The following is a 14,292-nucleotide window of genomic DNA, read 5'->3' as shown; positions in this document are numbered from 1 at the left end:
ATTTCAGTGCTAACCTTTTCCAGTTCCCCCTTCTGTGAAAGGCTACTGTGAAAAATGAAGGAAGTCTTGTGATGTATTATTGAGTAGCAGTGATGCAACGTGAGCGAGGCCCCGTCTGATGTTTGGCTCAAATGTGTTTTTTGCCCCCGAGAAATCCCCGCACTGTCCTATAAAGATAATGTTATTAATCAATGTCGTTTTTTATCGCGAATGAAAACAGGAAATGTGTTGCAGTCATTATCTTACTGACTGCTTCTTTTGCTTTTGATTATGTTTGGTTTAATACGGTTTTGTTTTTTAAAGACTAACCTCAGAGGAAATAGGACTTGTAAAATTAAATGTTTATCTTCTTTAATTCAGAAACATTGTGAAACAGCTGCTTTAACTACTTGATTTCTCTCTAGTGGGCGGACAGAGGTGCAATCTGTGCAGTATGGAAAGGAGAAAGGCATCAAGGACCGAGTCTTTGCCAGGTAGTAAAAAACCTTCTGTCCTTTGCCATGAGTTTGAAGCAGCCTCGCTTCCTTTTCCATTACGGCTCAACTTGACTCCACTTTCCTCACCTTTGCTTTGTGGTCATATCCTGCTAGTCTTTCATAATCGATCCACTCGACAATCGTCAGGATTTAAGCAATCTGTGTTTATGTTTCCGTCGTTTTGACTTCCAAAACGCCTAACGAGCCTAGACGTTAACCACCACATTTTCCCATTATGTACTGATTTGTGATTCTAGTGAAAAACAGATTCAAATGTACACCAATCAGTCCTGTTTCCTCTCCGCCTTCTAAGTGTTTTCCACTTAATAAATCAGCACGGACACTTTTCGGTACAGACTCAGCTGAGTCTGAGACGAAGCTTTCAGTTCATCTCTCAGCTCCTGGAAGTCGTGAGACTTTCTGGGGAAGTTTGAGACACAATGAATACATTACAGTCATTCACGAGCAAAACTGCATTTTTAAATCATTCAGTGGTGTGTCGTGCTGTAATATCCCACCTTTAAATGCACTTGTTGTACTTTCTTTTGAATTTAGTTCTGGACTCTGTCTAGACTTTTTCAGAACATTAATTTTCCTCTCATTAAGCATCTGTTTTGTTGATTTGAATGTTTGCTTGAACTCGCAGGGGTTCTGAAGGATAAAATCCCTTCCTCTGCTTCGGGAGTCCAAACTAATTAATTGTTCATAATTTAGGCTTGGCAACATGGCCTAAAGTCAATATAACGATATATTGAGCAGTTCACCTCGATAAAGATAAATGGACGATAACGCTAATACTCAGTAGGATTAACCTTATTTTCAGGATTCAACATAATTCATGGTAGGTGTGAAATCAACAATAACTGATGTAAAAACTGAAAACAGGAGGCACTTTGGCAAAGTATTCGTTTAAGGCTGTGCACACTAACGTAACCCGGTGACCTGCACTTTTTTTATTTTATTTATTGCATTCCCCTGTAACCGTTTTTTTGTTTTTCTTTTGTATTGTGCAGGATAATATCAAGCATGTGGAAAACGTTTTGCAAAGTTGTATCTTTCTTATTATTTAACATCCCAAAACCTATAATTTTAACAGGAATGCGTACACATTTCAGAGCCCCTAAATCTAGGCATCAAAATCTTAGCCAGACATTATGAAGTAGCGTGAGTAATTACCATAAACATCCTTTTGTTTCCTGTCGTTGGGAGTCCACATCCTCATCATTGCTATTTATTTACCTCCGCACCTAAAGCTGCTTCTGTCTCTTGCATCCATTCATTTCCTCGTACTCCAGATTTCTTTTCTTTTCTTCAAAAGGCGAAACACATTTGTAGCGGTATGAAGCTGTTTTTGCACATATTGTAAGAGACACTGTTTTGTCGCCATTCTGTCCTTCTGTGTTTAAACCTCTTTCATATCTTTCTGGACAAAAAAAACCTGCTGCAACACCCACTGGATTGGCTCAGTGTTTTTGGACAAAATTAATGTTTTCTCCCCTCCAGCTCACCTTCATGCTGTGCATCATGGTGTCTTACCTTTCCAAAATACCGGGGCGTCTCAGTGTAATAGAATATAATAAATTAGGTAATTCAAGTAATTCAGTAACTAAAAGTCACATATAGATTGATTACACACAGACTAATATTTTTTTCAGCTTCTTTTTGCAATTTGGTTTTACAGCTACTAAAGTACTGCTTTCAGAAAGCAGTACTTTACATAGAGCCAATAACATAAAGGATTTTTTTACTACAGTGCTGTGTAGCGCTGGGTATCATCAAGGATGAGCCGATTCAATATGATTCTAGATACACAGCTCACGATACAGTACGATTCTCAATATAGCTCAGCTTGATTTGATTTGACTCAAATATTGATATTTATTATTTTCAAATTAATGCTCAAAGCCATTCAATCAACAAAACCAGCCAAATATTATATTTATGTTAAATTTATTGAGCACTGATATATTAACAGGAAAATAAAGTGCATTTGTTTAAATGCATTTAACGAATCATAGAAACCAAAAATATGCCCAAAAGTCTGATTTTAGCGACGAAGGCGCTTCTAAAATCCTGTCGGCCGTTCCGCAAATTCGTCTCACTTGCTCTTCCTCACTGTGAACAGTAATGGCGCGTTGTGATAACGCCCCCTAGGGGTTGGGAGGTATATTGATACTGAAACCCAGAATATCTATATTAAATCTTTTTTAAAAACATCAATATTAATCTTTGTATCGATTTTCATGCACCCTAGTAATGTGGGTCTGCTAAAACATATGTCCATGTACTGTACAGTATGCACACTCCTTGGTGAGGGCTCCTTTTGCATTAATTCCTGAATCAATGTGGCATAGTATGTTGAAGTGTAAGTAAGCCAGAGTTAATTTTAGCTTGTCAGCATTGTTAGCTTTGGTGTCTCTCATCTTCCTCTTGACAATACCAGATGTACCTGTTCTCTGTGCCTCCAGAAGCTGGGCCCCTGAATTTTAAAGGAAAAGCAACATTTACTCTCTTCTGACTGCTGATCATTAGTCGAGCCCAGTAAAGACACTTGTGACATCGTCTCTGGTTCAGAATTGGCTGTTTCTGACAGACGTAGTCGGCGTCCTGGATATGTCTGAGTGTTCGGACTCTTGACTCCTGCCATGGTGCGCGACTCGTGGGCCTCTGCCAACCTCCTTAATGGGCTTTGGCTGCGGTTGTGCTTGTTGGCCGTGCACCTTTAAAAAAGCTTAGCTACAGCAGGCCTTTTGTGTTTTACTCTGCTTTTGGAAGGTACCAGAGACCGTCTGCTGCCAGGGTCAAGTCAGCAGTCTTCCTCCTGTGTGTAGGTCATAACACGGCTATAAAATAAAGTCCCTTTTTACTGGTAATGTTTGGAGAAGCAGAACAAAGTTTGGGTTTTTAGAGTTTTAATAAAGACTGAACTAACCCGATTGTATCAGATCTCTATGACTTTTAATGTTTTCAGCTGAGGGCTGCACATTGGTAGCTCTGTTGCTTTGCAGCAAAAAGTTCCTGAAGTCAAACCCCAATATGGGACATTTCTGTCTCTATACTCCGCCGTCTTTCCAGATTGCCTTTAGGTTTGAGTGTACCTGCATAGTTGTCTGTCCTGATTATCTCTGTATTACCCTGTGATGGACTGGCAACCTGTTCAGGGTGTACCCGGCCACGCACTCAATGACCTCTGGAGATAGACCCCATCCCCCCTGTGACCATACACAGATAAGCGAGTATAGACAAGGAGGGAATTTTCTATTTTTGAAACGCACTTCAAATTATAACACTTGCTCATACCTGCTTCATGTAAAATGTAAAAGAAACCAATTTATCCGACATTCCTGGTCAGTTCAGCAACTCGATGTCATAAGCAACAAACTGTGAAGCATTGTTCTATGGTATACCATACCATCTTTATTTATAAAATACTTAAAAACAGCCAACAGCTGAAGCAAAGTGCTGTACAGTGCTACAAGCTAAAACATCCATTAAAACAAATAAAATAAGAAAAAAAATTCACCAGTTCTATATTTCTACGTGGAAAACTTGTAAGTTTTTTTTCCTGTTTACACGGCAACAGTTTCTTTGGCAAAAATGTTAAAGTTTTGTTGTGTTCATGCTGAACTGTAACAGTGCAAATTTTCTGAGAAAGCTGCACAATTTAAAAAAACAAAACTAAAAAACAGGTATAATAGCATAACGTTTTAAAACGTCAAGGTCTCTGTTATTGTCTCGATAAAAAACTAAAGAGAAGACGCATGCACAGTATAAGTGGTGGCATGGAGTGTGGGTACGCGTGTTCATGTTGTCGTGTTTCAAAACGCATACTGCCTGCTGGTGGCGGGGCAGGGAAATTACACCGCTTTAAGCATTTCTACAAGTGTTGTGTGTGCGGAAATCAGAACTAAAACATTGTCATGTAGATATTAACAAAAATTGAACAACAATTCCGTTTTCAATCAATCGTCTTCATTAACAAGACCTAAGGTTATGTATTTGTGGTTTGATAAGTGCCTGTTTAAATCAGAAAAGTAATCAGTGTAAAATTGCTCTGACTAGTAATAAAAATGCAGCATCTACATTGATCACTTCCGGCCACTAACAAGTCAAAAAAGGGGTGTTGCTCCAACTCTTACACATTTTCAGATACGTCTGCTATTCTTACATTAAAACACGCCAAACACTTTTCTTTTGTTCAGTTCTATGGTCGCTCTTCTGTTTTTTGAGGTGCCCACTTTTTCATCACTGCAGTTTCCTACATCAAGGACACGCAGTAGAAACCACAAAGCAAAGTAGCCGTTAGCTGTCGTGAATAAAAGTGGAGGCAAGTTGATTTGCCTTTTGCAGCTGAAACGCAGAAGAAATGCGCTGAGACGTTTGTTCTTAACTTGGTTGTAACCAAAATATCTTATTGGTTTGAGCAGGTCTCCCAGCAAGCCATTGGCCAGGAAGTTAGTGGGCGGGACCGACTGGGAGTCGGTCAGCAGGAACAGCCTATCAGACGAGAGACTGGAAACCCAAAGCCTGCCCACACGCTCACCGCCGGGAACGCCGAACCAGTAAGTTATCGATTTTACTCGTCCATGTTTTCTCTAGAAAAGATGTTCCATAAAGAAATGCATATTTTATCCTCCACCCTGCAGATTGTTGAACACGTGTTGGATGTTGAATGAATTAGGTTTAAACTGCCTTGCAGAATTAATGCAGTTTAAAGTAGGGCCGGGCAATAAATTCCATTTTTGGAAAATGTGGATTTACTTTGCAAATGCACTCATTGGGCTTCCATGAAGAGAATAGCAATGCGGAATGTATGTTTAGGAAAATATGTTGTCAAAATATTGTCTTTTCTACCATAAGATAAGACACTTTAATTTATTACTTTAGTTATTTTCTTTTAAGTAAGTTGCACAAGTGAAGTGAAGCCTGTTCTTGGCTTATTGTGTAGAACTAGCAGCAAACATTTTGATATAATTTCACTGTTTACAACGGCAGGGCCGCCATCTTGTTTAAAAAGCATGTTTCACAGCTTGTATTTAGTTGCACTTTGAATTCAGGTCAACTTTCAGACAAAATGCCTGACATAAAACTAAGTTTTTAACATAATTTCTATCATTTCTTTTTGTAAAATGAAACTGAGAGGGAAAAAATCGATGCATCGGATTTGATAAAATAAAATCAGAGATTTTATTTTTGAGCACAGCCCTAGCTTTAGGTGTTCTAAGTTTTGTCACATTATGACCACACACTTTAACATGTGTTGTTGGTTTTTATGTGACAATATGTAATGTGAAGGGGACAGGGAAGAATTTATGCTTTTCAAATATTTCTTCCTAACAGATAGGTGTCTTTGTCCATCTGAATTTTGTATAAATAGAACACAAACATTCAGGAACTTTTACTGAAAAGCAGACTTGGGTGCACACACACACACAAAAAAGCCCCAAAAACCGAAACAAAACAGACAATTGTGGGTAAAATGGGACAAACTGGAAAGGTTCAAGCTTTATAAGTAGTTTTGAAAGGCTCTATAACAGCATTATAATTCTTAAACCTATGGCCAAGCCTAGTTCTCATAGTTGGATGCTATAAAGTCCAACAGGCGGTTAGCCATAATAAAAACATAACCATCTTTAATAAAAAGACAAGGATTAACTCTAAACTAAAGGAACAGAACTCTAAAAATGGTGAATTTTAAATGAAGTTTGAGCTTTTCTGGCCTCTTTGTGACAGACTGACTTCACATTGAGATCAAACATCGCTCCCCTTTCTGTGTCCCATTCAGGAACTCGCTGTTTGTACAAGACGGCACACGGCTACGCCCGTCGTCGGTTGGCCACCTGGTTGATCATGTGATCCACGCTTCGCCCAGCCTGCCCGTCTTCTCCTCCAATCACAAGTCGGCGTCGTCCACGCAGGCCAACAGCATCAGCCTGGACTCGACACCGTCAGTCGAAATCTTTCTCGTTTTTAGCATTTCCATTCCTTCGACCTTCCTCACTGCTTCTTCTCCAAGCAGCAGCTTTCATCCTTTGGGGGGAAACATCAGCTTTGACTTAGCAGAGCATTAGTTGGATCATAATTTCACCGCATCATAAATAAAACATCTCCCCAGAACAGCCAGCCTTTAATTTAGCAGCTAGATTTTCCTCATCAGCGTTAGTCTGTCTGTCTGTTCTGGCGCGCTGACGGGTTTATTTTTATTTCCTCTAAGCGTCTTGCAGTGTCTGTGGCTTCTCCCAGCGGTTCACACCCTCTCCCAGTGTCACTCTGCTTGCCCCATTGGAAAGATGAGCCCTTTGAAAAACAGCCTGTAAAATGTGTTTATAGCGGCAGAGCAGGGTGGAGCAGATAGAACGCCAGGACTTAAGTAGATCTGGGCTCGCTGCACATCCCCAAACTGCTCACACACTATAAAATATCTGGTAAAGTTTTTTTATAAAGGTCCCAAATTGCTGTTTTTAAAGTCTGAAGAGGGGGAGTAAAGTTTTCAGAGCAGTGAAGTCAAATCAAAATGTCGTAGCTCATCACTCAGGCACAGAATATGCCGACATCACCTGCTTTCTTTCCTAAGAGTGCCCTCCACACCTTTCTGCACGCCTGGTAGAGACGTTTAAAAGCCCTAAAATAAATTAATTTCTCATTGCAGTTGCATAATCTCACCCTGGAAGTATTTAAAAATAATAATAATAATGTTTATTGGAATGTTTGATCATTCCCGGGGAAGAAAAATCACATCATCTAACTCAGTGCCAGAATTATCGTCCACACTACACAATTGTGATAACATAAATGGACTAGAGCATGTCTTTTTTTTTTACTTTTTTTTAAGTTTGTCAGTGCCTTAAGTTTTATGAAGCAGACTAGCCAAGTGTTGGTGAAGATTCTCAGTCATCCAGGTTATGATTGATCCAAAAAAAGGTTAAAAAAACAAAACATAGTTAGGAGGATTTTCTCTAAACACAATTTCCCGGAACATTTTTAAACCCAACAGGACGCTGAGACAGAGGCTAAACTTTAACGAGGCTTCACCTGCAGGTCTATAAAGCTTGGAGCTCCACTCTACTCCAGACATTTTGAATTGAGAAAGCCTCCTGGACGGGAAGCGAAACGTCTTCAGCTTCAGAATAAAAGTCTGGTTGTTTTATCTTTCAAACCTTTTTTTGGACAGACAAGCCGAGGAAATAAACTCTGATCTGTTTGAAGCGGGTTAAGGAGCTTTGTCCTAACAGCGGCCAAAGATTGAGCTTTTTAGCCACAAACACTCTTGCTTGCATTGCTGGCACTGTTGTGCAACCACTGCATTATTATTACGCTTTTGACAGCAAATTTATAACATATTAAACTGTACACAAGCAGTCCATGTTATTTGTTTGGACTGTTAGTGCATTAACAATAACAGTGACAAATGATGTGTTTTTTAACTGTTTAAATCCACTATCAACTCTTACTCATATCAGACATTTCTGCCAGCCCAAAAACTTTTCATAAAGGTCTTGGTTGTAATTTCCAGAACCCGAATCGAAGAAACATCTTAAGTTTTAGTCGTATTTTGAAGCTTTGGTGGCTCTAATGTCTATCTTTCACCAGCTCCATTATAACGTCTGTGGAAAAGATTTGGTCCCAATCCACTTCCTTCGTAATAATAACCATCTGATTGCTGCAGATTATAATGCTGCATTTTTTCCTCTCTGACAATTTATGTTCCTGATGGCAAAGACTAAAAATGCAACTGCAGATTTGCCGACCTGACTGATTTCCTGGTTCACCACTTTACTCAAGCCTATAATCCAGATCTTCCCAACGGTTTTCTCTGATTTGCTCTGATGTGAGTCTACATCTCTCCTCCAGGATAAATAGTTGGACACTCTGCGCTTCACTCTAGTCAGTAAAACAATAATCTAGACAAAATACTGTCTTCCTTTGGCTTTTCCCTTTCAGGGGTCCAGTTTTACACCGGATGCCCTTCCTGACGGTACAAAATAGGACTCAGGACTCTGTGTCTCCTTTGAGATTGCATAAATCTAGATAAACTGATTCAGTTTAAAGGAGCAATAGTGTAAGTTCCAGTATTTATGCAGACGTCTGCCCACTCTGGAGACAACTTGAAATAACACCAGTGTTGTGCACGAGCATGGAAAAGAGGAAAGGCATCTGCAGCTGTGATGGCACAGGCCTTTTGTTTAGAGGCGTGATGTCTTCTGAGGTATTAAAGTTATAAATATTGAATTTAGCTAGTGTTCTCTCTGTAATGCATCGATTACGGCGGAGTCTTGACGAAGTAGCCAGGTGAACGAGAGCCAGAGGATTCAGCCCGAATCACTGCCACATGAACTGACTAATCCAGCCTATAGAGCAGGGGTGTCAAACAAACGGCCCTGTGGCTAATTACATTATCATTAATAAAAAATATATATATATATATATATATATATTTTTTTTTTTTTTTTTTTTTTTTTCCCCAGTGTCCTGTCTGGCAATGTGGCAAAAAATGTCACAAAGAGCTCATCAGATTCGACTTTCACAAGTGGAGCAGTAGGGCTTTTGCCATAGTGCTCCGCTTGATTTATGAATGTGAATAGTTTTATTATGATTCATGCAGGGAATATCTCACATGATGGACACTACAATGGGAAAGTAGGAGAGGAAAGGAAGAACAAAAAACAAAAGGTGAAAGAAAGAGGAGATAAAAGGAAGAGAATGATAAAACAATTATTGAAAAAAACATATGGTTTAATTGAAAATCTGCAGTTCCTATATTGTCCACGAGGGGCGCTGTGTTTTAATTAGCAGATTAAGCTTCAGGTGTGGAAAAATTTAAATAATTTCTTAATTTTTATCTGTTTGATGTATTTTGTCATGCAGGACAGTGTCCTTTAAGTTCCAAAAAATGTGAATAAATGTTTTTCAACATTGTACAATCACTGTGATCAGTTCTTATGCATAATGCACAAGTAAATGTTTTACTGAGTAAAAGTATTGTTGAAATTCCACATACTTTTCTTAAAAACGCTGAGGTTATTCATAATATATTGTGTAAAAGTGAAATTAATTTAATATCAACAACAAGTCCACTTTTATTAGTTCTATTTAATCTTGCAATGAGTTTACTCATGTGGCCCTCTTGAGATCAGATTAAGCTGAATGCGGCCCCTAAACCAAAATCAGTTTGACACCCCCGCTATAGAGGAAACTGCAGTAAATGGAGAATAACTCATTTGACACGTCATGGCTATTGTAAGGTCATTTATGGGAAATAAAAAAAAAAAGATTTAACCTTTAAACGTGAGCAATTCTCCTTTTAATGTGGTGATAATTTTCCAACTAATGTGCATAAGTGGGATTGTTTCTCGTGTTATTTTGCTGATACTGTCTGCTGGGCTTTTGTATACTGAGTATTTTGACCCCTAAAATAAGATAATTAGACATCCTGCACTTGAAATAAGATGATGGAGATGAGTTGTTCCTATTTTAAGTGCAAAAATCTTATTCCATTGGCAAATCATCTTATTTACCTGCTCAAATCAAGGACAAATACATTCATTTTAAGAACATTTTTACTTATTTTAAGTTCCGTTTTTGCAGTGAGAGACAAGCGGGACTAATTTCCTCCTTCACAAACACTTGCAGGCAACAACTAGTTATTATATTTAAGGTGAATTTCTTTTATCACATGACCAGGTTGGTTTTAGTAGGCTTTTTTTTCTTCCCTTTAATAAATTAAGTCATAATTTCAAATTTGAGTCTTTTCCTGATTAACGCTTGTTTAATCTGACGCATTAAATGTGACAAATAAGCAGAACAGAAGTAATCTGTAAGGGGGGAAATATTTAATGAGTATTTTATAGTGCTGTCAGTTAAACGCGTTATTAATGGCGTTAACGCAAACCCATTTTAACGCCGACAATTTTTTTGTCGGCGTTAATCGCCCTAATGTTTTTCCCCCGCCGCGCTCTCCGGACTGTGTTTCTTTTACCCTCGGCGCTTTCCGTAGTTTCAAGAGTGCTAGAAAACTGTAGCAAGACAGACCCGCGCTGCGCTTAATGTTGTCAACAGTGAGCGCGAAGTTTCTTTTACCCTCGGACACATGCGACTTTGGGCTTCTTTTTTCTAAAAGCGCTTCTAAAGTTCATGAGTCACGGGTTGCGTTTTTTTTTTTTGGGCACGTTTCTGAAAGTGAAATCGTTTATTTGGGCTCTAAAATAAGTGACGAAACAGCGGTTATTATGAAACCTGCCTGCACTGCCCACACTTTGTATCCAGCTGAAATATCCCTCCGCCATAGGAGCCGACAGTAGTAAAGGCAGAGAGAGCAACTCTGCATGTATTTTCTGCAGTTTACGGTGCAAAAACCGGTGATAACTGCTGAAAGTAGATTACATGGTGCAGATCACCATTTTATCAGACATTGGTTCTGAAGATGAGTTTTTAACATGCTGATAACATTGCAGAAACCCAACCCATAAACCGCATTTTAATGCTTATTAATTTGTTTTCTCTGTATTTGACAAACTAAGGCTGAATCACGTTGCCAAACGAAGGACCTGGAGTTACTAAACAGATACTAAACAGTCTTTTTCAAGGGTATTAAGCTCCTGCCCAGTTGCAAGCAAAGTGTAAGACTGGAATGACCTGGAGATTTAAAACCTTTTTCCAGGCTTAAACTCTATGAATATGGATAGAAACAGCAAGCAAAAATATTCAAAGAAATTATTGTTGTGAAAGCTCAGAATTAGATGTGAGAGAGTGAAGAAATGAACAAAACTTATAACTTTATTGAAATGTACAATTTTTATTAATTTATATGTTTATGCATAATACCATGTCTAGCTTTGTTTAAGAGGCAAAAAAAATATATATCGGCATGAAAACAGGTATTTATTTACACATTTGTTTACACATGGTGTAAACATCAGGGCGTCATGATTAGTCATTTAGCCATTATAGTCCAGAGTTTAAGCTTAATATTTGGCACTAGGATGTTTTCATTCCAATTCTGAAAAGTGCTTGAAAAATAACATAAAAATATGTTTTGTACAAGCATGTATTTTATTAGTGTCATTTATTGCAAAATTGCACATTAAAATGCCCAAACAGGCTATTACAGTTTCAGAAATAAAAGGATAAAATATGCGATTAATTTGCGATTAATCTCGAGTTAACTATCGACATTATGCGATTAATCGCGATTAAAATTTTTAATCGTTTGACAGCACTAATATTTTATGATATTTGTAAGATATGACTATGTTTGCAGATCCGTTACGCGCGTCTGCCTCGTGTCGACGTGACGAGAGCGAAGGAGGCGGACGTGCCGCCGCGGCTCCGTCCTGCTGAGCACCGTCTCAGCCTGACCTGGTTTTGACCCGTAGTAAATGTCAGTCTGCGTGTGTCTGTCTGAGACACAAAGTGGCACCAGTTGCAGCAGCCAAAACAAACGCAATGCTCTTTGACTGATGCCCCCTTCCCCCCCGAGGGACGCCACTTCGTTGCCGCTTTCCGCGCACAAAGTGAAACGACGAGCTTTAACCCACAAAGGATGTTGCTGAAAGCTTTAACTGACTGACCACGTTATTTCCCCCCCGCGCGCACCTACGGTCTTTTACTGTCTGCCCGATGGAGGTGGAGCGGGAGGGGCGCTTGTTTTCCTTCACTTTGCTGCTTTTTTATTGAGGTTAATGCACTGGGACAAACAGCTTTATTACTTATTTCTGTGTCTATTTTTCCTCATGTGCTTCCATAGTTTTCTGTGTCTCTTCTTAAACAAATTTACAGTACAGGACTGTCTCAGAAAATTTGAATATTGTGATAAAGTTCTTTATTTTCTGTAATGCAATTAAAAAACGTTAAAATGTCATACATTCTGGATTCATTACAAATCAACTGAAATATCGCAAGCCTTCTATTGTTTTAATATCTCTGATTATGGCGTACAGCTGAAGAAAACTGAAAAATATTAGAATATTTCCTCAGACCGAGTAAAAAAAAAAATTATAACAGCAAAACAAAATCAAACATTTTAAAATGTCCATTAATGCACTCAGTACTTGGTTGGGAATCCTTTTGCACAGATTACTGCATCAATGCGGCGTGGCATGGAGGCAATCAGTCTGTGGCATTGCTGAGGTGTTATGGATGCCCAGGATGCTTCAATAGCGGCCTTTAGCTCATTTGCATTGTTGGCTCTGGTGTCTTTCAGCTTCTTCTTCACAATACCCCACAAATTCTCTATGGGGTTCAGGTCAGGGGAATTGGCAGGCCAATCAAGGACAGTAATGCCATGGTCAGTACACCAGTTACTGTGAGAATCTGATGTCGTCTCTTAACCACTACCATACTTGTGATTTAGTTTACTGAACCAAGCTGAGTGTTTTTCAAGGCTCAGGAAACCCTGCAGTGTTTCGAGTTAATTAGACCAGGGGTGTCAAACATACGGCCCGCGGGCTGGATCCGGCCCGCCGAACAATTTAGTCCGGCCCTGTGGCTAAATGCATTATCATTATAAATGCCAGACAGTGTCCTGTCTGGCAATGTGGCAATAAGATGCCACAAAGAGCTCATCAGATTTGACTTTCACAAGTGGACAAGATAAAAGGAAGAGAATGATAAAACAATTATTGAAAAAAACATGTACTTCCTTTCATTGAAAATCTGCAGTTCCTATATTGTCCACAAGGGGCGCTGTGTTTTAATTAGCAGATTAAGCTTCAGGTGTGGAAAAATTCAAATCATTTCTTAATTTTTATCTGTTTGATGTATTTTGTCATGCAGGACAGTGTTTTTAAGTTCCAAAAAATGTGAATAAATGTTTTTCAACATTGTATAATCACTGTGATCAGTTCTTATGCATAATGCACAAGTAAATGTTTAACTGAGTAAAAGTATTGTTGAAATTGCACATACTTTTCTTAAAAACGCTGATGTTATTCATAATATATTGTATAAAAGTGAAATTAATTTAATATAACAATCAACAACAAGTCCACATTTATTAGTTCTATTTAATCTTGCAATGAGTTAACTCGTGTGGCCCTCTTGAGATCAGATTAAGCTGAATGCGGCCCCTCAACCAAAATGAGTTTGACACCCCTGAATTAGACGATTCAAGTGATTAGTTGAATAGCCTACTGGTATACTTTTTCATGATATTCTAATATTTTGAGATAGGATATTTGGGTTTCTTAAGCTGTACGCCATAATCAGCGATATTAAAACAATAAAAGGCTTGCGATATCTTAGTTGATTTGTAATGAATCCAGAATGTATGACATTTCATGTTTTTTAATTGCATTACAGAAAATACAGAACTTTATCACAATATTCTAAATTTCTGAGACAGTCCTGTATGTTTGCAAATGATTTAGTGTTATAGAGACCATATCACCTTTTTATAAACGGTTGCTTTTCTGCCCTCCTTTTTACCGTTTATTGTAAAAGGTTTTCTGTCCTCTTCCTTCAGGTCTCCTGACGGGGTAGACGGCCAACCTCCAGCTCTGCCCCCGAAGCAGCTGAGCAGGAAAACGCTGAGCCAGATCATCCAGGCCCACTCGCAGCAGAGCCTCCTGGACAACCACCTCAACGAGATGTACGACGTTCCTGTCAACGCCGACAAGACCACGGTCAGAGCCCAGTGATCGTGCTCAGGGTGCCTCACTGTTGATACCGGGGTTGCTGCTCCGCTTCACACATTTTAAGGAAGCGGCAGAAGAACTTAACCTGATTCTCGCCAGATGTATGACGCTCCGCCTAGCTTCACTCACATACATCTGGGACGTCTCCCATAGAGAGTGATTTCTCCAACCAATTTTATTGTCCA

The 14,292-nt window shown here is 39.0% G+C and overlaps 1 protein-coding gene across 2 annotated transcripts in view; it reads left to right on the top strand.

Annotated features, from left to right (window-relative positions):
* The window catches only part of ptpn4a (protein tyrosine phosphatase non-receptor type 4a), a 113,829-nt gene that overhangs the window by 82,271 nt on the left and 17,266 nt on the right, over nucleotides 1–14,292 (top strand). The window contains exons 13-16 of one of the 2 annotated variants that reach the window (XM_036139585.1): nucleotides 405–473; nucleotides 4,904–5,038; nucleotides 6,262–6,423; nucleotides 13,936–14,095. In XM_036139585.1, coding sequence (XP_035995478.1) covers nucleotides 405–473; nucleotides 4,904–5,038; nucleotides 6,262–6,423; nucleotides 13,936–14,095 — 526 coding nt within the window. Of the gene's footprint in view, nucleotides 1–404; nucleotides 474–4,900; nucleotides 5,039–6,261; nucleotides 6,424–13,935; nucleotides 14,096–14,292 lie in introns of both variants that reach the window. The other variant, XM_036139584.1, reaches the window with a different exon arrangement.

The sequence above is a fragment of the Fundulus heteroclitus genome, chromosome 7, assembly GCF_011125445.2.
Source record: "Fundulus heteroclitus isolate FHET01 chromosome 7, MU-UCD_Fhet_4.1, whole genome shotgun sequence".
Taxonomy (NCBI): Eukaryota; Metazoa; Chordata; class Actinopteri; order Cyprinodontiformes; family Fundulidae; genus Fundulus; species Fundulus heteroclitus.
This window is presented reverse-complemented; position numbering and strand designations above follow the sequence as displayed.